Raw genomic sequence first — 23,912 nt, 5'->3', positions numbered from 1 at the left:
GCTGCAGGGCACCCCCCGGCCCAGACACCAGCACCCCCCTCCCACCAGAGCTCAGCCACCAGCACCCCTAGAGCCTTTACTCCCCCCTGCTTCTTTACTGTCCTGCCAGGGGACGTTGTATGGTGCAGCCCTCCCCTTCCTTACCCTTTGCCTGGAGAATGAGGATCAAGTAGAGCATGAAGCCTCTAGCCAGCCATGCTGGGCGCGCCGCTCACTGCAAGCTGGGCTCTGCAGAGTCCAGCGGCCCCTAGTGGCAGCCAGCAGCTCTGCAGCCCCAATTCTGCGGGGGCGGAACAGGGAATTCTGCGAAATTCTGCATTGCACAGTGGCACAGAATTCCCCTAGGAGTAGTTTAATACTAGCTTTAAAGACCCCTATTATTATTGTGATTCAGTATTTTATATATTTCTACCATATATGTATAGCTGTGATTATGCTTTCAGAATAAATTTTACATTATGCAGACTCCTCTATATCAGTATAGAAATATTTACAGAATTTCAGTCAGTTGACAGTATAAATGTATCACCTGCTGAGGTCTATATTACGGTTTTAATTTTTTCTAATAATTCTATTTTGATTAAAGTTGTATCAACTTTTAAATTTCTAAAGCAACCGTATAATGATGCACAATATTATATAAAGGAGAATTAGAACTTCCGAAGAACATTTTTCATTAACAAGTGGCAAATACTGCTGTAGAGTAAGTAAACTGTATATGAAGAACATTTAATGATTTAGAATTTGTATTAGCCATACTGTAGCTAAAAAGAAACGTCCATTAACTAGTTTTGTCTTTATGTATTCTAAAATAATGTAATTTTCTAGTTTTGTAAGTTATTGGCTACTGTTGAGCAGCGCAAAGTTTAAAGTACTGTGAGTTTCAACCCGAAGTTTTACTTCTAGGACAATACATGGCTTGATATACAATGCTCTGAAACTCTTCATGGAGATGAACCAAAAACTGTTTGATGACTGCACACAACAATTTAAAGCAGAAAAACTGAAGTAAGTTTCATATTAACATTTCAGCTTATTCTACAATAACCTGTTCAGAGAATTTTCATTGTTTACTTTGAAAAGTTACTCTCGCTTTAAAAAAAAGTTGTGCCCGTTTTATTCAGCACAAAAATCTGAAAATTCACATGGTGAGATTCTTTTGCTTCTCAGCATGCATGAACTGTGAAATGTATTTTAAAATTAAGTGTTTAAAATAATAGTTCAAACCTAATACTGCTGCTGGCAGCCATCTTTCTGCAAAATCATTGTTGTGACACCACCAGTCTCAAAGTCCAACAGAAGAGAATGATAACTAATTTACATCCTGCTTTTATTTTAGATGCATTATTTGCCATCTGTCCCCCACATCCCCACCCCAATACTTTTCAGAATCCTCCAGCATTGTTTTCTAGTGTGTGTGCCTGTGCATGTATGTACAGGGCATTATTGTATTTTGTCATAAATGCAATGATGAATGCAATATGTTTGTATTAATGCTATGTTGTAGCATATTCCTCACAACCATCTGTAAAGTGAACTATTTAATTTTGCTTAATTTCATCTTTAACCTAGGTACAAATTTAAAAGGAAAAAGCAAGAGATTCCTTTATTTGAAAGACTGAGCAGTACTGGGAACTTATTTAATAAATTGTTGATAAATAGGAAGGAAGTGTTTGGGGGGAAGGATAGCTCAGTGGTTTGAGCATTGGCCTGCTAAACCCAGGGTTGTGAGTTCAATCCTTGAGGGGGCCATTTAGGGATCTGGGGCAAAAAAATTGGTCCTGCTAGTGAAGGCAGGGGACTGGACTTGATGACCTTTCAAGGTCCCTTCCAGTTCTATGAGATAGGTATATCTCCATATATTATTTATTATAAGTATAGTATGGTCAGGTGAACAGAGCAGGGGATTGGAAGCTTGAACTTTTCTGGTTTTTATTCCTGTCAGGGTTCCCTCCCCACTCTGAACTATAGGGTACAGATGTGGGGACCCGCATGAAAGACCCCCTAAGCTTATTTCTACCAGCTTAGGTTAAAAGGTATGCTGCCACCACCAAGCGAGTTAAACAAACATTTAGGGAGAGCCACTTGAAGCTCTGCCTTTCCCCAAATATCTCCCAAGTCCCTACCCCACCTTTCCTGGGAAGGCTTGAGAATAATATCCTAACCAATTGGTTACAAAGTGATCAAAGACCCAACCCCCGGGTCTTTGGACAATGGGAAAAATCAGTCAGGTTCTTAAAAGAAGGATTTATTAAAAAGAAAAGGTAAAACATCTCTGTAAAATCAGGATGGAAAATAACTTTACAGGGTAATCAGATTTATAGAGCCCAGAGGAACCCCCTCTAGCCTTAGGTTCAAAGTTACAGCAAACAGAGATAAACCCTCTAGCAAAGGAACATTCACAAGTTGAGAAAACAAAGAGAAATTAATATGTCTTGCCTGGCTATTACAAATTGAAATATGAGAGACTTGTTCAGAAAGATTTGGAGAACATGGGTTGATGTCCGGTCCCTCTTAGTCCCAAGAGTGAACACCCACCAAAACAAAGAGCACAAAAACAAAAGCCTTCCCCCCCCACCCCAAGATTTGAAAGTATCTTGTCCCCTTATTGGTCCTTTGGGTCAGGTGTCAGCCAGGTTACATGAGCTTCTTAACCCTTTATAGGTAAAAGGATTTTGGTGCCTCTGGCCAGGAGGGATTTTATAGTATTGTATATAGGAGGGTTGTACCCTTCCCTTTCTAGTTATGACAATTCCCAAATGTGCAACTGACTTGTATGGCCTTTGAGTCACATAATTTCTCTGTGCTTCCTCTTCCCCATAGGTATAATAAGTCTAAGCATGTTGACAGGGGTGGTTTGAGGCGTAAATATTTGCTTGTCAAGTGTTTCAGATCCTGATTAAAGGAACTGTAGAAATGAAAACTATTGGTGGTTCTGTTTCAGCATAGGAATATTTGGGGGTTTGAGCAGATCTTGGTTAGAATCATGTTTTTAGTTTCAAAGTGAAATATCATGATTTCTTCCTGTAGCAGTCCTTAAGGGCTTAGCAACACATAGTTTTGTTCTGCTTTAACTATATTTGTTTGAAATCAATGCAATCCCTCCCCTCCACCCCGAACTAGTGTGACCTCAGTTATACTAGGGTATAGGTACTTATGCTGGTATATAGGTTATTCCTGTAAATTTAAGTGAAAGTGAGCTAGAATATGTAGTATGAGACAAATTTTAAAAGTATTCTGGCAAAAGGATGAAAAAAATGAATACATCATAGAAAGAAGCAAAAAAGATAAATAGGACTGAGTTTTTGGTGTACTATTTTTCTAGTAAAAACAATTCTACTTATTTTTTATATTAGAAAATAAAGTCTTGATTCTTTTTTTTTTCTTGAGTGCAGCAGAGTCCAGACAAGAAACTGAATCCTGAGCAACTGAAGGAGTGATTTTTGCTCATGAATTAAAATTCATTTGAGGAGGGAGGTGTTGATTTAACACAACCACGTGAGAGGACACACTCTTAAATATTTAGAACTCCTACTCTACCATCTGAATGCTGAGAGAGCTCCCACTGCGTGTTGAAACCCTGGCCCCACTAAAGTCAATTGAAGTGTTGCCATTGACTTCAGCAGAGCCAGGATTTCACACCAGTTCTCTGGCCAAGGAGTTAGTCAGCTAAAAAGAGGAATAAGGCTTAATCAGAAAAATTAGGAAGTGGAAGAGAAGCTGGAAAAAAATTTTCCCTTTCTTTTTAATGGTCATTTTGGCCTTTTTTACTCCACAAGGAAGCCATAAGGGCACAAGCTCATTCCCCTCCCCACACACTTTGCAAATCACCTTTGAATGTACATCTCTCAAACAAATTTAGACAATAACTAGACCCTTTCCCTTGATTTGTTTTCCTCAAGTATTTCACCATTAATGAAGCATTATTCAATTTCAAAATAGTTTTTTATCGATGTCATTATTTTACTTAAATTTAAATCAACTGCAATCAGAACAGTGGAAATAAACAATGTCCTTTATTGTTAATTATAAAGGTAGAATCCAAAAGTATTTCAGACTATACACCAGTCTAAATGCAGAAGATTTTTTTTGCTGTAATCATGTATTTTTTAGCAACCTATTGTGCACAAGGTGAGAATGCCAGTCAGCTTATTGTAATAAAGTGTCCTTATTTTCTTGAGACAATTGTCACTCTTTTGTTTTAATGTTGCCCTGGAATCACAACTAGCGGTGTGGTATGGTTTAGATATGTATATGGGCAAACTGTCCATCAAAAATTGGTAGAAGATGCATCTAAACAGATGAAATAACCAATTAGTCACTATTCTGTTAAAGAATAGTATGTGAGTTGTAACTTATAAATTCACCGAGTTTCTGTTACCTCTGTTTTTTAATTTTCTTTTTGCAGAGAGAAGCTAAAATCGAAGGAAAGAGAAGAAGCATGGGTTAAAATAGAAAATCTAGCCAAATCAAATCCCCAGGTATTTAGAAAAGATTAACATATTCATGTTAAAAATTCTAGGGTTTTGTTAAATATCAGTGGGGTAACAGATATATGACTGATCCTGGAAATAAAACCGTTTCACTAATATTGTATATGAAAAATCTGCAATAAAAATGCTTTTAAAATTTGTAACCTTTCTCTTGTGCAAGTACTTATTTTGCAAACAAGGGTTTCAGACAAGACTGGTCTGAAGTACCTTTTCCTTTCTTCCTTTATAAGACATATCTATAGAATTGTGATCTGAAAAGTGATTGTTCAGAATTGCATAAACAGAGATTATAATATTGGTTTCTCTTGAAAAACCTCCATGTAAACAAAAGCCTAAATTAGAAGAGGGATGTTGGGAATTGGAGTGTTTTCTACTAAAAGTAGAACTTCTGTCTAGCTGGGACCTGTGACCTGTCAGATTGTTTTACTCTGCCGTGCCCAGTGAATTAAAGCAATGGTGCATGTCCCTGTCTGTTGTATCCACCTGGCGTCTGGATTGTGTAATGGACTGTTCGTGGGTGAACATGCACATCAAAACCAGCTCCTATTTAAAAGGAAAACCACCTTGTTCTTAAGCAGATGTAGTTTCTATAGCCAGCTGCAAGGGCAGGTTTTTCTGAAAGAACAAAAACATTTTAGAGTGAACAAGCTATTCTGATTTATTCTTGTTCTATTGCTTTTGGTGTTCCTGTGCTGCTATTTGTTCCTTTAAGTGTCAAATTTCTGGATTTCAATCATGTCAAGGTTTGCTATTGGCAAAAAAGGAAACCTTTACCTATAAAGTTCTTACAACCCAAAAGATTCCTGGCTGAGTACAACTGTTGGGGGATCCAATGGCTGCACTGGTGTGATCTTGGTATCAGTTTAATGAATAGTAAAGAATGCAGCTATCTTTTTCTAACCAAAAGATATTTTAGAATTTTTTTCTCTCATTGACTTTTCTGGGGGGTTATGGGGGAATCCTTTCTAAAGTGGTCATAGAAAATATTTAGTAATTAAAATTTGACAGTTTATCAGTAGGTCAGCTGAGTGAGAGCTTAAGTGCATTGTAACTTTATAAAGAACCATGTATGTGAAAGCAGAGAAATTTAAAACTTTGTGCAACAAAACATACTCTATTTAGATAAACAGATACATTTTTGTGTGTACTTTTTGATTAGTGCCATAGACAAATTTGATTAATCTTTGCCAGTAATTTTAACTTTACTAAAAAGGCACCGTTACAAAAGTGTTGAATGAAGAGTACATGCTTGTTCAAAATATGTTCATACTTATTCTCACAAATGATAAACAGTTGTGCCTTGCTAAAATACCACTGTGACTTATTCAGACTGATATAGTAAAATAATGTAATTGTGCAAATGTGAACCTTTTTCTATTGTTCAAAAATCATTCTGTGTAACTATGTACGTTTTCTAAAACTGATTAGCATAACCTATGTATACAATACTTTACATAGTCTGTTTGAATGACAAAATTAATATAACCAGCAAGTTAAATTTAAAAACAAAAATTAATTTTGACATTTAAGCCCTCAGCCACATGAAGAATCTATATACAGCATATCTGTGCGTGCTCTTCGTGCTTTTTTTGACAGATGACCAAAATTTCTTTCAGAATTTATATCTAGTTATCTGTCTTCTAGTATTTGTTTTTATATTCCTAATTTTTTAATTTATACTTATTGTTGAAAGGTATTTCTAATTCTGCACCTTATGTAAAAATAAAAAAGTGTAAGGTATTTTAATTATAGTGACTTAAAATAATTAACTTTTTGTACTTAATTTTCTTCATTTTTCTGCTTTGTATTATGTGTGAAATCAGATACGTCTATTAAGTTACCATTACATTCAGTTACTAAAATAATTGTGGAAAAATCTTAATGGGTTTTAAAATGGTCTATATGTATGTGACACAGCAATTTTTTCTTTGTTGGTCTTAACAGTACTAATAGATCATTTGATCTAAGATAAAAATTGTAATTGCCAGGATCTCTGCAAACTAGTGCTCTATGTTAGTTTAGGTTCTGTAAAGTTTAATTTGACAGGTCTTTTTTATTCAGCAAAGGTACTGTATGTTCCTATTTTATATTTCTAAAAGAGAAGTACTTACACTTTTCATTGTATTGTGAAAGCATATCATAGGAAAACGTGGTCTTTTTGAATATTGGGTTTTGTCTTTACAAATACAAACTTGCTCCTGCAACCAAAACCAGTACATATTTCTGTTTTTATATCGATCAGAAAACGTTTGATAGTGTCTCTAATACAATTTATATTAAATATTTAGCAGAATAGAGATTGAGCATTGGCAATTTAGAATTTTATTCTTCCACCTTTAAAACTCAGATTCATACATGTTCCTGGTATAATTTTGCTCCTTTTACTTTAATTGTATATTTAAATATTGTATTTCTGCCAGAACCAAAGTAATGGAGACTCAGTTTTTATTTTTCCATCATACTTCAGTTCTGGGAGCATAATTAATTTAATTCTTGATGCATTAAAATAAATTATACAGAAGCTAGTCTAAAATTAAAAGTCTTGCCAATTAAATGCTCTGATTTACTCTTAATAGCCAGTTATCATTGCTAACAATGATTCTATTTTAACAATTTGCATTTTATTAGTACCCAACATATAGTGACACCAGTGTGCTGAACAGTCCTGTTGCAATGGAAACAGATGGGCCTTTAATTGAAGATTTACAGATGCTGAAAAAGACAGTGAAAGAGGAGGCGTGTCAGGTAAAACCATATGAAAAAATTAAACTTGTTCTCTACAAACTTAATTTACAAATCTGTAAATAGTAACCAGTCAAACTAAAGAGAGCAGTTACCTTTTCTAAAAACAGCAGTACCCATTAACCCTAGAAATCATCTTCAGAAGTATTTTCATAATATTTTAACCATGGTATCCTACACTAATCAATGTTGTCAAAGATGCTACTTTAAAACAAAAAATACAATAGTAGCCAGAAATAAAAATTCTAACTGTAATGCCTGCTTTCTACTGTATGTTTTGTGATTTCTTCTACAAAAACATTTTTATTTCTGTTCATGTCATAGTGCGGACAATGAGTATAGGGATGGCTAGGGTGTGTCAAGTTCTTTTCTGTATACCTCAACTTTTTTGCACGAAGGAGAGGTTGTAAGAAATATAGTCAGACTTAGTCATTACCAAAGTACTTGTATTATCCTCCTTCTATAAAATACACTCCCTTAAATTTGTTCATATCACTGAGGATAAATGTAATCTTTTGCTGCTGTTGCCAACTCTAATGTTGGCAATCTGGCTAATTATCTACTTGTGTCTGATTTCACATTTTTGCAGAAAATTGTTTCAGGGTAACTGGCAGTTTCTTGATTCCTGAGTCTGTCTATAGATGTGGATATGGGATAGAAATTGCTCTAGTTGTGATATCCTACCAATAGATGAAAATATATTGCCTGTGCTAATTCTTTTACATCTGTCAGTTGGCTGTGAGATTTTGTTGAACCTACTGGTGAGGGTGGATGGATCTGATTTTGTGGGGTCACCTCTTGTGTACAGTGTATATTTGAGCCTGCTAGGAAACGTCATGAGGAGACATGAGCCTTAGTGCGTTCAGTTTCATAGGACTTCCACCAGGCAAGCTAATTCAAACAGCCTTCAAGGAACTAGGCTTGCTGTGCTGTAAATCTTATGACCCCCTTCATAGGCATGTGTAAGGCATTACACACAGCAGAAAAGTTGTTTTTCCATTGTGTAGGCAGGCATGTCAAAGACAGGGCTAGGCAGGGGGATGCCTCAATCCCCTCTGCACTACGGAGCAGGGTTCCATGATTATTTTCATTCTGGTTGCACCTAGAAACCCCAGGCAGGATTGGAGATCTGTTGTGCTCTGGAAAAAAAAAACCCACCAGAAGTCAAACTTTTTTTTTTTTATTTCTTCGTAACAGAGTAAACAAAACTCTTAGGTGTGGAATGGAATTCAGGATGTGGAGAGAGGCCATAAAACTGTGAAGGCATGCTGAGGATCAGAACCTGGGAACTAGGCTGGGCAACAGAGCTGGAGAGGGGTGGGTAATGGTAGCTGCTTTTATGCTTCTCTCCTGCCCCCTTTTAAGTACAGGATGTGGGGGGTTGCAGGCAAAGTTGCCAGGCAAGTGATGGTCAGTCTGCTACAGAAGACACTTCTCTATCTGACAAAGCTCCTATGGCTTACCAGAGGGGAGGCCTGATCTGATTAATCTTACCACGTCTGCCAACTTGGACTATTGCTATAGACCTTTAACATGTCTGAGAAGAGTTGGAGTGTGGCATAGAGGCAATTGAGTTGATGGGCTGCCAAGTGCTTTTTTGAGAACCAGGAAGGCAGTCAAATCAATAGGACTAGTGAGCCATGGAGAGAAGATAAAGAAGGCTGGGGAGTGAATCTGGGTGACAGAGCCAGGGAGGAGGTGTTGTAAAGCAGAAGAAAGGTATTCATTAGTTAGTGTCGGAACAGCTTTCTTAAAAAGAGACTTAACAGATTTTTTTTTTAATTAGTAAAATATAAAAGTTTATCACTGGGAGATACTAACTAGACAAGGAAGCTATAGAAGTGAAAATGTGAAAAGTAATCACTGATACGGAATGATTCATTGAATTATTTAATTTTCATTCCTTATGTGTAAAGGCAAGTAAAGCAAAAAAGGATTAAAACTGTTAACGTGAGGCATTTTCTTTTCTTGCTCCAAACTCTGGTGGTATAGAATACATTTTTAGTTATTTATTCAAAGCCTAGGACAACTTTCATTTGGGTGTTTTGTTTTTTGTTTTTATTTTTTCCTGTTATGCTGAGAGAGAAAACCAGACCTCCACACTTTCAGAACTAAATGCAAACTCACTTTTTTTCCCATTTATATACACACACATACACTCTTGCTAATACACCCCCTCATTCTAACACACACAAAATCCTGTAAACTAATGGAGTTATTGCTCCTGCAGGATAGGAAGGAAGGAACATTTGTTTCTCTATGTTTAAATATTTGGGACAAACCCCTACTATGGTGATGGGAGCTATATATGTACTTGGTAACAATTTATATGGTATATATTGGTGCAATAGAATAACTGTTACTACTGTAATGATTTTAAAATAGTTGCCTTCTCATTGGAGTTTAGAACAGACTGGGATGGTCTTGGGGTTACGCCCCTGGACTGGGACTCAGAAGATCTCATGATGGAAGACAACCTAGTTGGGAATTATTTTCTGACTGACATAGAGGAAGAGCATCATTCTTCACATTTGGAAGTTCAAGACAGGCTGTGATAGTAGAGTATTTGATCTATTGAAATATAGAGAGATGTGTATGTGGCAACTGAGAGATCTGTTCAGTGACTTTCTTATGGGATGTGAAGGTGACAAAAGTCCTAAGACATGTAGACAGGCTTCTAGGGAGTGCTGGGGAGCAGTCTGTGGTTATGGTACATATTAGTACCAGTAACCTAGGGAGGTCTTGGAAGCTAAATTTAGATTGCTAAGAAGAAAGCTTTAGGTCTAGAGCTTCTGTGATAGCTTTTTCTGAAATGATTCCCTTTCCATGTGTGAAGCCAGGGGAACTTCAGTCTCAATATATGGATTACTCCTAGGGGGATTCTGCGGGACTGCGCGCCTGCAGAAAACAGGCGCTCTTCTCTCTCTTCCCCCCCCCCCTCCCCCCCCGGGCTCAGATATCCTGCCCCGCACAAGGGGCGGGGGTTGAGACCATGTACAGTTTTGGGAGGGAGGTGAGGCATGGGGGAGGCACATGGGGTTACGAGCCACTGACACCGCCCCAATTTCTGCAAATGCAGATCTAACCAGCTCAGAGGCTGCCTCAGGAACCACTGACTCTGCAACTGAATGCAGCCTCCTGAGTCCTAGTGCCAGTTGTGCTCCCCTTTTGTGTGCTGGAAGCCTTCCTATTTTCCGTGGATCAGTGAGTGCCCACGGTGGGGCGGGGTAGGGGGAAGAGGCAGTGGGGAAGGAAGGGGGTGGAATAGGGCAGGGGGAGGGGAATGAAGGGAGGGTAATGGAGAAGAAAAGGGGATAGGGGAATTGCGGTGGAAAGCGGGATATGGCATCCCCTCGGCAGCAGCTGGGGCTCCCCTGTTAAGCAGGCCCATTGAACCCTCATCCTGAAGAGCCCTACCCCCCACACCTGGACCCCTCCAACAAGCCTGCCACCCCACTGAGCCCCAACCAGCTGCAGTGGACCCCCACCCCATCAAGCCCCACCCCCTCAGCACCCAGACCCTCCCACTGAGCCCCCACACCGAGACCCCCATCTCCCCACACCCATACCACTCCGCTGAGCCCAACCACCATCACCTGGATCCCCTTGCAGAGTCCCATTGCCCCTGCATCCGGAACCCCCCAACCAGCCCCTCTGCATTCAGATCTTCCACTGAGCTGCCCACACCCAGATTGCCCCACACAAAAATCTCTCACCCCACACCTGGATCCTGCTGGGCTGAGCCTGCCCAGCCACACCTGGTGTGCCTGGCACAGAGGAGCAGGGCCCTGGAGTGTTTCTGGGGCAGACCCAGCCCTTGCACTGTGTCAAGTGCAGCCTCGCTGCCGAGTCCCTGTACTGGGGGAGGTGGGGGCTTCCGGGTGATCTCCCACCTCAATGCAGCCAGTGGCCTGTGCTCCCCATTGCCATGCTGGAGCCACATTTATCTACTGACAAATAAAATTTGCAGAAATTTAAAATATTGTGCGCATAATTTTTAATTTTTTGGTGCAGAAGTCCCTCAGGACTAATGGATAAAACAAGGATTTAAAGAGGAGAATTTCAGGCACTGGGGCAGGTTGAGTGCCTATTTAAAAAAAAGGCCAGGGGAGTGGAGGGAGATGGGCTCCAACTTAACTAAAGTAAAACCAGACCTCTGGCACACAAAATGAATAAAGTTTGGGAGAATTGTTTAAACTAGGAGCTGAGAGAAAGCTGACAGGTGACACGGAGCACTGCAGTCTAACAGACATCTGTTAGGAATATCAGTAATACAAATGTATCTCTGTATCTAGCAAAGGTTAGGGCAGAGAGAACAATCAACCTAGAGCAGGGACAGATTGAGATCACAGGTAAATTCTGTTAAATCAACAAGGGGTCAGACTAAGGATTTTAATAAAAAATAGGCACATGATCAATAATTACTGTAAATGCCTATATACCACTGCAAGAAGCTTTAAAGAAAAATACATGAAATAGAATGCCTGGCAGTAGAAAAGGGCGTTAACATAAAATGCCTCCCTGAAACATGGTGGAATGACAGAAAATTAATAGGAAACTGTCATACCTGATTTTAAACTATAGAAGAAATATAAATCAGGTTAAAGAGGTGGGGGAAGTACCATTAGAGCCAAAAGAGTCCACAGAATCTGGGGACAGATTTGGTTTTGAGGGAACTGCATTGTAGTATTTGTATAGATACAAACCCCAAATCTTAAGAATACAAATATTTTAGTAGGGTTATATTGCCAGCCTCCAGATCAGAAAAAGGAATATAGTATGTAGAATGTGATGAGATCAGAAGCAACAAAGTCTAATAAAGGGTAATAATTGGGGGACTTCAAGTACTCATATATAAACTGGTGGGTCCCTTTGGGCTAGTAACTGTACAGATACATGGTATGAGATGGTCCTTGTCTTGAAGAGATTACAATCTAAATAAACTTTAAACAAACAGCAAGTTCTAGAGCTCAGAAGAGGAGAAGCGATATTCAACTTAGTCCTATGTAATTCATAGGAGTTGGTTCAAAAGTAAGCATATGCATAAAACATTAAGTAGTAGTGTTCAAAATATATCTTTTTATTATTTGTATTACTGTAGTGCCTAGTAGCCCTAATCTTAGACCAAGAGGCCACTGTGTTAGACGCTGTACAAAAACAATCAAAGGACAATCCCTGCCCCCAAAGAGCAATATAATTAAGTGTAGCATCCTTGGGAAAGGAAAAATAGTGGGAGAGGAACTGTAACCCCATAGACTTAAAACCCATACTACCAACGTAGCATGGTGACATTTAACTTTAGAAAGCGGGGGGGGGGGGGGGGGGGTGTTAAAAAATAAAAGTAGTCAAAAGGTCCCTAACCTCAAAAAAGAAAGAAATTAAAATTGTTAGATTTAGTATGAAGGCTACTTAAAGATACAGTAACTGTCTCAGGGTGCATGCATATTCCTAAACAGAGAGAGGAGCAGATGGCAAGAAGTAAACCAGCATGGCTAAGGTTCATGAGGTTATTTGAGCTAAATAGGTGTCCTTCAAAAAGCAGAAATCAAACCCTACTGAAGCCAATAGAAAGGAGTATGAACTATGGCAGGAAATATGTGAGAAGGAATTTAGGACAGTATTCTATCAGAAGCAGAAAGCCTGCAAGAGAATCAATGGGTCTGCTGGCTGACCAGCAGGTAAAGGAAGCAATTAAGGATAAAGATGTTTCAGAGAAACTAAACAATTTCTTTGCATCAGTCTTCACCACAGTGGATGTTTTTCATTAATAAAGATGAGATGCAATCAAAGACTGAGATGTCAAAAGAAGAGGTACTGAAACAAATTTATAAATTATAAAGCAAGTCACTAGGACAAGATGGTATAGGTCCAGGAGTTCAGAAGAAACTTTTAAGAATGAAGTACTGCTTACAGTATTATATAGTCTCATTAAAACCACATACCATACCAGAGGATTAGGGGGCAGCAAATATGCTTATTTAAAAAAGGTGATGGGTGACCCAGGGAATTTATAGTCCAGTAAGTCTTTCTTCTATATCTGATAAATTGGTTGAAATAATTAAAAACCAAATTACAAAACATATAAATTATCATAATTAGATCTATTATTATTTTATTTACTATTTGTATTATTGTAGCGCCTAGGAAGCCTAGTCATGGACCAGGACCCCATTGTGCTAAGTGCTGTACAAACACAGAAGAAAACCACAATCCCTGACCCAAAGAGTTTACAATCTTAAGTATAAAACAAGAGACAGCAGATAGAAGTGGACAGGGGAGTACAAGGAGACCCTATTGCTCAGTATGACAAGCAGCGGTATCAGCACACCAGCAACTTAACTGTTGTCAAGCTTTTCATGGGCATCATGGCAAAGGAGAGATTTTGAAGGAAAACAATAAAATGGCTTTGCAGATGTTCACAGGGAGCTCTTCACAAGCATGAGGGGCAGCATGGGAGAAAGCATGAAGGTGCTTATTTAAAGATGTAATAAGTGGGCAATGAAGGCTGGCATCATGGACCAATTGGAGGTAGACATTGACTTGTCAATAGTGAATGCAAGATGGTAGTTAGGATGGGGATACGCCGTGAAAAGCCTTGAAAGTGAAAACAAATAGCTTATGTTTGATGCGATAGAGAAGGGGGAGCTAGTGTAGAGATGCAAAGAGAGGAAAGTTATATTTGCAGCAGCATTCTGAATGGATATAAGTAGGGCAGGGTTGCATTTGTCAAGACCAGAGAAAAGAATGTTGCCATAATCGACTTGTGAGAGATGGGGAGAGCCTGGAAGACAGTTTTAGCTGTGTGGATGGATAGGAAAGGCCGTGTCTTTGGCCTGGTCTACACTATGACTTTAATTCGGATTTAGCAGCGTTAAATCGAATTAACCCTGCACCCGTCCACACAATGAAGCCATTTATTTCAAAATAAAGGGCTCTTAAAATCGATTTCTGTACTCCACCCCGACGAGTGGAGTAGCGCCAAAATCGATATTGTCATTTCGAATTAGGGTTAGTGTGGCCGCAATTCGATGGTATTGGCCTCTGGGAGCTATCCCACAGTGCACCATTGTGACCGCTCTGGACAGCAATCTGAACTCGGATGCACTGGCCAGGTAGACAGGAAAAGCCCCGCGAACATTTGAATTTCATTTCCTGTTTGCCCAGCGTGGAGAGCACAGGTGACCACAGATAGCTCATCAGCACAGGTAACCATGCAGGCCGATAATCGAAAAAGAGCACCAGCATGGATCGTACGGGAGGTACCGGATCTGATCGCTATATGGGGAGAGGATTCAGTGCTAGCAAACTTCGTTCGAAAAGACGAAATGCCAAAACTTTTGAAAAAATCTCCAAGGGCATGATGGAGAGAGGCCACAATAGGGACTCAGATTAGTGCCGCGTGAAAGTCAAGGAGCTCAGACAAGCCTATCAAAAAACAAAGGAGGCAAACGGTCGCTCCGGGTCAGAGCCGCGGACATGCCGCTTCTACGCCGAGCTGCATGCAGTTCTAGGGGGGGCTGCCACCACTACCCCACCTCTGACCGTGGATTCCGAGGCGGGGATAATCTCATCAGCTACACCTGAGGATTCTGCGGACGGGGAAGAGGAGGAGGAGGACGAGCTTGCGGAGAGCACCCAGCACTCCGTTCTCCCCAACAGCCAGGATCTTTTTCTCAGCCTGACTGAAGTACCCTCCCAAGCCAGTATCCAAGACCACGACCCCATGGAAGGGACCTCAGGTGAGTTTACCTTTTAAAATATAAAACTTGTTTTAAAAGCAAGCGTTTTTTAATGATTACTTTGCCCTGAGGACTTGGGATGCATTCGCGGCCAGTACAGCTACTGGAAAAGTCTGTTAACGTGTCTGGGGATGGAGCGGAAATCCTCCAGGGACATCTCCATGAAGCTCTCCTGGAGGTACTCCAAAAGCCTTGCCACAAGGTTTCTGGGCAGTGCAGCCTTATTCCGTCCTCCATGGTCGGACACTTGACCGCGCCATGCTTGCAGCAAGTAATCTGCTATCATTGCATGACAAAGCCTGGCAGCGTATGGTCCCGGTGTTTGCTGGCATTCAAGCAACATCCGTTCTTTATCTCGCTGTGTAATCCTCAGGAGAGTGATATCGCTCATGGTAACCTGGTTGAAATACGGGAATTTAATTAAGGGGACAGAGCTGGCCGTTCCTACTGGGCTGTTTGCCTGTGGCTGAAAAGAAATCCTTCCCTGCAGTTAGCCAAGCGCGGGGGGGGGGGGGGGAATTGGCCCAGAGCTTTTCGTGTTTGGCTAGCAGGGATCTTCCCTGATACCAGCCACACGGTGTGGGGAGGGGTAAAGCGATCATCCCAGAGAATTCATGGCGGGGTGGGGGGTGTTAGTTTGGTTCCTGCAGGGATCTTCCCTGATACCAGCCACGCGGTGGGGGGAGGGATAAAGCGATCATCCAGAGAACTGGATGTGGGGGGGGGGGGTAGTTTGTTTTCTGCTGCTGAAGGTTAACAGGAAAACCGCAGCACTCAATGGGCTTGCTTGGTATGTGGGAAAGCAGGGCGCAGAAGCCGAAAGACAATGGTTTACCATGGCCGCATGCAAGCTGAATTCTGTTGCCCGGACCTGCGTCTGTGATCTCTAACACCAAAGCCACAGGCACTCAATATTAAGAGGCAAAATGCAACCTTGCACAGAAATCACATGTGCTATGTAATGTGAATAGTGTTGGTCACCGTGAAAGAGTATAAGCATTGTTCTGCAAAATGTATCTTTTAAAAAAATTCTCTCCTTTTTTCCCTCCCTCCAGCAGCTGCAAATTCTTCAAGCCTCCCTCCTCCGTCCCGAAGGCTATCTCAGATAAGGCGTCGGAAAAAGAAGACACGAGACGAGATGTTCGCAGAAATCATGGAATCCACCCGCAGTGAAAGAGCGCATCTGAATGAGTGGAAGGGGACAGTTTCAAAGTATAGGAAAGAAGCCAGTGAACGTGAGGACAGGAGGGACCAACGTGAGGAGAGGAGAGACGCTCGAGATGAGAGGTGGCGGCAGGAAGATCAGAGGAGGCAGGATGCAATGCTGGGGCTGCTGCGTGAGCAAACAGACATGCTCCGGCGTCTGGTGGAGGTTCAGGAACGGCAGCAGGATAACAGAGTGTCGCTACGGCCCCTGTATAACCCCCCTCACCATGTTACATAGCCTCCTCACCCAGACGTGTAAGAACGCGGGGGGGGAGGCTCCGTACACCCTCCCATTCCACCCCAGTGGACAGCCCAAGCAAAAGGCTGTCATTTTTTTAACCTTTTTTTAGTGGCCTTTTCCTTCCCGCCAATCCTCCTCCCAAACCCCACCCTGGTTCTCTCCCTCTTTTTATAATCAATAAAGAATAAATGATTTTTAAACTATAGTGACTTTATTTCCTTTGAAAGCAAGCTGGGGGAAGGGGGAGGGTGGGTTCCTTACAGAGAATGAGTCAATAAAGGGGGTGGGTTTTCATGAAGGAGAAACAAACAGAAATTTCACACTGTAGCCTGGCCAGTCATGAAACTGGTTTTCAAAGCTTCTCTGATGCACAGCGCTTCCTGGTGTGCTCTTCTAATCGCCCTGGTGTCTGGCTGCGCGTAATCAGCAGCCAGGCGATTTGCCTCAGCCTCCCACCCCACCATAAAGGTCTCCCCCTTACTTTCACAGAGATTGTGGAGCACACAGCAAGCAGATATAACAATGGGGATATTGGTTTGGCTGAGGTCTGAGCGAGTCAGTAACGATCGCCAGCGACCTTTTAAACGGCCAAATGCACATTCTACCACCATTCTGCACTTGCGCAGCCTGTAGTTGAACAGCTCCTGACTCCTGTCCAGGCTGCCTGTGTATGGCTTCATGAGCCATGGCATTAAGGGGTAGGCTGGGTCCCCAAGAATAACTGTTGGCATTTCAACATCCCCAACGGTTATTTTCTGGTCCGGGAAGTAAGTCCCTTGCTGCAGCCGTTTAAACAGAGTAGTGTTCCTGAAGACGCGAGCATCATGAACCCTTCCCAGCCAGCCCACGTTGATGTTGGTGAAACGTCCCTTGTGATCCACAAGTGCTTGCAGCACCATTGAAAAGTACCCCTTGCGGTTTATGTACTGGGTACCCTGGTGCTCCGGTGCCAAGATAGGGATATGGGTTCCATCTATCGCCCCACCACAGGGAATCCCATTGCAGCAAAGCCATCCACTATGACCTGCACATTTCCCAGAGTCACTACCTTTCGTAGCAGCACCTCAGTGATTGCTTTGGCTATTTGCATCACAGCAGCCCCCACAGTAGATTTGCCCACTCCAAATTGATTCCCGACTGACCGGTAGCTGTCTGGCGTTGCAAGCTTCCACAGGGCTATCGCCACTCGCTTCTCAACTGTGAGGGCTGCTCTCATCTTGGTATTCTGGCGTTTCAGGGCAGGGGACAGCAAGTCACAAAGTTCCATGAAAGTGCCCTTACGCATGCGAAAGTTTCGCAGCCACTGGGAATCGTCCCACACCTGCAACACTATGCGGTCCCACCAGTCTGTGCTTGTTTCCCGGGCCCAGAATCGGCGTTCCATGGATAGAACCTGCCCCATTAACAACATGATCTCCAAAGCACCGGGGCCCGCGGTTTGAGAGAATTCTATGTCCATGTCCTCATCACGCTTGTTGCTGCGCTGCCGTCGCCGCCTCGCCTCGTTTTTCAGGTCCTGGCTCAGCATAAACTGCACGAGAACGCGCGAGGAGTTTACAATGTTCATGACTGCTGTCTTGAGCTGAGCGGGCTCCATGCTTGCCGTGGTATGGAGTCTGCAGTGTTCACCCAGGAAAAAAGGCGCAAAATGGTTGTCTGCCGTTGCTTTCATGGAGGGAGGGGTGAGGCTGTACCCAGAACCACCTGCGACAATGTTTTTTGCCCCATCAGGCACTGGGATCTCAACCCAGAATTCCAATGGGCGGGGGAGACTGCGAGAACTATGGGATAGCTACCCACAGTGCAACGCTCCAGAAATCGACGCTAGCCCCGGTACATGGACGCACACCGCCGAATTAATGTGCTTAGTGTGGCCGCATACATTCGACTTTATACAATCTGTTTCCAAAATTCGAATTATATAAATTCGGATTAATCCCGTAGTGTAGACATACCCTTAGAGATGTTCTGCAGAAAGAATCTGCCAGATTTAGATGTAGCTTGGATGTGAAAACCTAAAGAGAGGTCCGAGTCAAAGGTGATGCCTAGGTTATGGGCTTGAGTGACAGGCAGAATGATAGTGATGTCCACAGTGGTCGAGAAAAGAGGTAGGAGTGTGGGTTTGTGGGGGAAAGGAGAAAAGTAAGGGAGGGAATAAGTGAATGCAAAGAAAAGCAGGAGATATGGGTTCACTTAGTCAAATGGAAGAGTTAGAGAGGGAAGAGCAGATGAGAAAATCTGTCTGTGAGAAAGGAGAGAGTCGTAAGAGTGAAAGGGGGAAGAGAAAGCAAGATAAGGGAGGGGAAAAGGTCACATTGTATTTTGTCAATTTTCTCTTGGAAGAAATTGGTGAGATCCATCCTATGAGGAGAGAGAGGTGGAGGTAGGAGAAATGGGAACGTTTGAGGAGTGAGTCAAAGGTGGTAAAAAGGTGGCTGGGATTACAGGCATGGGTTTCAGTTAATTTGGAGAAGTAGTTTTTTAGCTAGGAAGGTGGTAGAACTGAATGAGAAGGAAAATTTTATAGTGGAGAAAGCCGTGTCACAAGATTTCCGCCAGAAAGACTCCACAGCATGATAGCAGGAGAGGAGGAAGTGGATGTTGGGCTGGAGAGTTGGGTTCTGCAAATGAAATCATGGTTGTCTAATCTATTAGAATTCTCTGAACAGGCCAGTACAGTAGTCGATGAACAAGACCCAGTTAACGTAATTTATTTTGGCTTTGACAAAGTACTTACCAAGAAACTATTGAAAAAACTAAGTAGTTTGAGAGGCAAAGTACTGTCATGGATCAGAAACTCCGAGACAAAAAAATACAGAGTAAGAATAAATGGTCAATTTTCATCATGACAAAAGGTTAACAGCAAACTGCCTGAGGCTCTGGGCTAGGTCTGGTGGTGGTCATTAGATTTGTTAATTTGGGGGAAAGGGGTGAGCAGTGACTGTGAGGTGGCAAAATTTGCAGATGACAGTTGTTTGAGTTAAATAAGACTGGGAGAAGCTTCAGCACAGACTTAACTTAGGTGAATGAGCAACACAGTGGCAGATGTAATTCAATGTTGACAAATGTAAAGTGCACATAGGATTTTAACTATTCTCACACCTTACTGGATTCTGGTTAGCTATAACAACTCAAGAAAAATACAGCATTTTTGAGGACAGCTGAATGAGGACCTCTGTTCAATATGCCGCAGTGGTCAAAAAAGCAAACAAAATATTAGGGTGCATAAGGAATGGGATAGAAAATATCTTATAATGCTGTTCTATAAATCAAAGATATTCCCTTATCTGAAATACTGTATTCAGTTCTGCCACCCATTCTTTAAAAGGACGTGTCAGAATTAGCAAAGGTTCAGAAATGTGCGATGAAAATGATTAGAAGGGTGGAAAAACTCTCATGAAAAAAGATTAGGACTGTTTACCTTAGGGAGAAGACATAACAAATGGTATGGAGAAGGTAGATCAGCAACTGCATCATATAGAAGCAAAGACAATAATTTGGGGGGATAAGATTTTACTAATAAAGCTGAAAATGTTTTAGATGGACTTGTTATAAAGCAATATTTGATCTTCTCTTTTTACTTAACAAAATAGTCTTGACTGAAAATAATATATGGATAGTTGGGGTAGGAAGGAAATATGGCAAACATTTTCAACGCAAATTTTAATCCTCTTCCTAAAGTAAATGTACATAGGAGCATGAGCAAAGATTCTTGAATATTAGTTTGTATTTGGCAAATAACTTTTTTGGCCAACTGTTTTGCATTTTGATTTCAGGCACAGAGAGATCAGAAAAAGGATCGTCCTCTTATGCGACGCAAGTCAGAACTGCCTCAGGATATCTACACCATGAAAGCCTTGGAATCCCATTGCAGAGCTGATGAGCTAATATCACACGATGGGCATTAGACTATTACAGTGAAATATTATTTTGGAGGAAAACTTTTTTCTGGACTCGGTTCTACAGTAGAGAACTTACTTTTTTGTGCCATACCAATCAGTTACACAAAAGTCAAAGCTTTCTTCAACCCAGTTCTGTAGGCAATAACTTAATACAGTATGCAGCTCAAGATTAGTAGTTCAAACAATGGTAAATTACTTGATTCCATATGCAGAACCATGGGTTGACTAGTATTAGGTGGCCACGTTTTTCTGGTGGTGTTGTCAAAGTACCAGTTGGTAACATGCATAGTTTTATAGTAGTACTTGAGAATAACATTCTGTAAGTTATTTCCACCAAAATTGAAGTCATTTGAATGACTGATAGTTGGTACTATGATAACACTGTTTTCAAAAGCAAAATTCTTTCGGATTTAAGTATTACATGTTTTTCTAAGACTTCTCAACTTTGAAATTGTTTCCACATTACTATTGTCTTGTAATATACCAGCAGTTTTGAAAATATACAGTTCTTTACTTTCCTATTATAAAACACAGCTTACAAAATGGTAACTTCATGACAATCCTCAATCATGGTTGCTTTCTAAGAGTTCTGTAAATTGTTTCTTTACTTAGGATAAAGACATATATATACCATGTCCTAGTACTTTACATGTATTTAAAGCCATATTTTCCAGTCTTTAGTATGTAATACAGCACCAGTATTCCAAAAGTCAATTGGTAGAAGAATTTGTTTCCTAAAATGAAAATTTATCTACCTTGACTGGGAATAAATTGAATATAAAAATATTTATATTTTGATTTTCATTCCTTGTTTTCAGTTTAGTAAAACACTGTTTCTCCCTTATCTGAGCTTTTAATACTCAGCATTTTTTCTTGGGCTCTAAGAGTTCAATATTCTGTGGCAGATACCATGATGTCATTTAAGTTGCATTAGTCTTCTCAGACAGACAAACATTGTTGCCTTTCAGTGAAACACAACACCAATAGCTTGTATTATAAAGTAAAAACAGGTAAAAGATGTGAGTTTAAGAGCTGATCAATCAACAGTGACCGTAGTTTTACGTGAATATATTTTTGTGTGTTGTAAAGAGCACATATATTACAAATACACCTCACAGGTAAAATGAAAATGCATCTGAGTTGCTGATGATCTTCAAATGCTGCTATATATTCCACAAGATTACTTGCATGTAATGAGCTTTTTGTTGTAGATGGAAAAGCACGGGAGGAAAATCTCTTTAAACATATAGTGCTTTGTCTTCAATATTTGATTTCTCTCAGGGTGGCCAGTATTTTGACTTACTTATCCTGCTTAAGAGCTGTTTGAGATGTGTTCTGCTATTCTAAATGGGTGACTAGTTTCTTTTGTCTCTGGCAGTAACATAATATAACTTTAATGTTTAATGTCTTGATGCATAAACAGATAAAAATGTGGCTTCTTTAAAAATAGTTTTTTATTTTTAAAAAAAAAAGAGGTCTCCTGCATCCATAAAAATATTGTGCAAAGCAGACATTCATTGTAACATTGTGCAGATGTAGTGCCTGCTGTCTGTTGGTTGCATTGAAAATACAATGTCCAATATTTATTACATTGTCTATTGGAAAAAGTCATTTTAGTGGGTGGGAATTATTTCTAAAAAAAAAAAAAAAACAACTAAATTGAAAGACCACCTAAAGCTTCAAGTGGAAAAGTCCACTGTGTGTGAAAACACTTCCTGTTAAACTTGAAAGAGAATATGCTTTACCATTATGATAAACTATATTAAAACCGTTTAAAGATGCCTTCTCCTTTTGAGGGAAAAAGGGTGCTTTTTTAATTGTATAAAGCAATGTCTATGTATTTTGATATACCATTGTTTGAACTTCCATCTTTAGCTGGTAAATTATCAAATAATTTGATTTGATTGGTGTTCAATATGTTTGTGCAAGAGGTTTCTGGAAAGAAGTACTCTTATTTTACCCTAGGGAAAAAACTTGTATATCAATGTTTGATTGTGTAACGCTCAACATATAAGAACATCTTTTACTGTCTAGATTTTATTTCTGTTCTTTACTGAAGATAAACATTCACCAAAAAAAAAGGGAGGGGATACAATTTTTTTTTTTTTTTTTAAATTAAAGTTTGTCAGAAATTCACACTTGAGGTTTTGGGCCATAGAACATTTGCCTAGACAGTATTCCAAAAATTATCAGCACTGATTGTTTGGCTTGTTTGTTACCATCATTTATATATTTTGTATAGTCATGTACTAAACTACTCTAAAACTACTACATCCAAAATAAAAAGTAAAAATAAAGTAGAATTTTGGTGGCTGTTCTTCTTCATAAAGTTCTGTGTTTGACACCTTTCCATGTTCTCAAAAATTACATCTGTACATCAGAAATGTCAAAAGTAATATTACAAGTGTCTTTTTAGTGTGGCTTTATTTTAATATTGTACATACATTGTACTTTGTTTTATGGTAATAAGTAATAAAAATGTAGACTTCATATTTTGTACAGAATGGTCCGATGTACAGAATAAAAAGTTCCTAGAAACAGCAAAAATAGGTAAGTGGCACAATTATTTTTCATTAGACAATATCTGTAACTTTGTTTTAGTAAAATGTTAAGTTCAAATGTACCTACAAATTTTTTAACATTTTGTAATTCAGATTTTGTTCTGACCTTGTTTATGAAGAACAACCTTCATACACCTGCCATTTATTATGCTCTTTTATCTAATTTTAAAATTCTAAAAATGGTGTATTATATGGACTAAATAAAGAACGTGAATTTTACTTGCTGATCATGAAACTAAATTTAGCACAGAACCTTCTGGTGAATGTGCAGACTACCACTGGTTTAAAAATCATCCACAATTTTGAGACAATAGCACATAAGTTAAAGAATAAAATTGCAGTTCAGTATTGGTGCCTTTGTGAATATTACAAGTAAATTTATGGTAAGTCTTAGAAATAAATCAGCATCAAGTTCTGGTTATTCTCTACCATAAATAACCTTAATTTTTAGTGCAGGTATCAAGTACTGCATTAAACACAAACTATTTTGAAGAATCCCTCAAACCATCCTACAAATACCAAAGAAAAACACCTCTTATACCACATTAGCTTCCCTATAAAAACTTGAAATAAGTATCTGTTGGAAGGATTTCTAGCAAAGCAGCAGCAAAATTAAGGATTCCCAGTAAGACAGAAAAGGAGAGGACAGCATCAGATGGTGCAAACAGATGCAGCAAATACATTTTTTTTTTTAATCTAGATTTTTCTTTCAGTTTACAAATGATAGTTCTTGGATCATCAGAGGATCTTCAGTACTTTATAAACACTGTACCACACAGGGTATTGTGAGTAACTCCTCACTTAACATCCTAGTTATGTTCTTGAAAAATGCAATGTTAAGTGAATCCAATTTCCCCATAAGAATTAATATAAATTGGGGGGGGGGGGAGGAGGGCGGGGGGAGATTAGGTTCCATGGAAGTTTTTTTTGCCAGACAAAAGACACATACATATACAGTATAAGTTTTAAATAATTTTAAACAAACTGTTTAATACTGTACTCACCAATGATGATTGTGAAGCTTGGTT

The 23,912-nt window shown here is 40.0% G+C and overlaps 1 protein-coding gene across 2 annotated transcripts in view; it reads left to right on the top strand.

The window, feature by feature from the left end:
• The window catches only part of PPP2R5C (protein phosphatase 2 regulatory subunit B'gamma), a 183,277-nt gene extending 162,836 nt beyond the window's left edge, over positions 1 to 20,441 (top strand). For both annotated transcript variants that reach the window (XM_065402392.1, XM_065402393.1), the window contains 4 exons: positions 907 to 1,008; positions 4,409 to 4,481; positions 7,122 to 7,238; positions 20,198 to 20,441. In XM_065402392.1, the coding sequence (XP_065258464.1) occupies positions 907 to 1,008; positions 4,409 to 4,481; positions 7,122 to 7,238; positions 20,198 to 20,329 (424 nt within the window). In that variant the 3' untranslated portion in view covers positions 20,330 to 20,441. The remainder of the gene's footprint in view (positions 1 to 906; positions 1,009 to 4,408; positions 4,482 to 7,121; positions 7,239 to 20,197) is intronic.
• Positions 20,442 to 23,912: the final 3,471 nt, after the last annotated feature.

Source organism: Emys orbicularis, chromosome 4 (assembly GCF_028017835.1).
Source record: "Emys orbicularis isolate rEmyOrb1 chromosome 4, rEmyOrb1.hap1, whole genome shotgun sequence".
Lineage (NCBI taxonomy): Eukaryota > Metazoa > Chordata > Testudines > Emydidae > Emys > Emys orbicularis.
The sequence above is the reverse complement of the archived record's forward strand: the minus strand, read 5'-3'. Positions and strand labels throughout refer to the sequence as shown.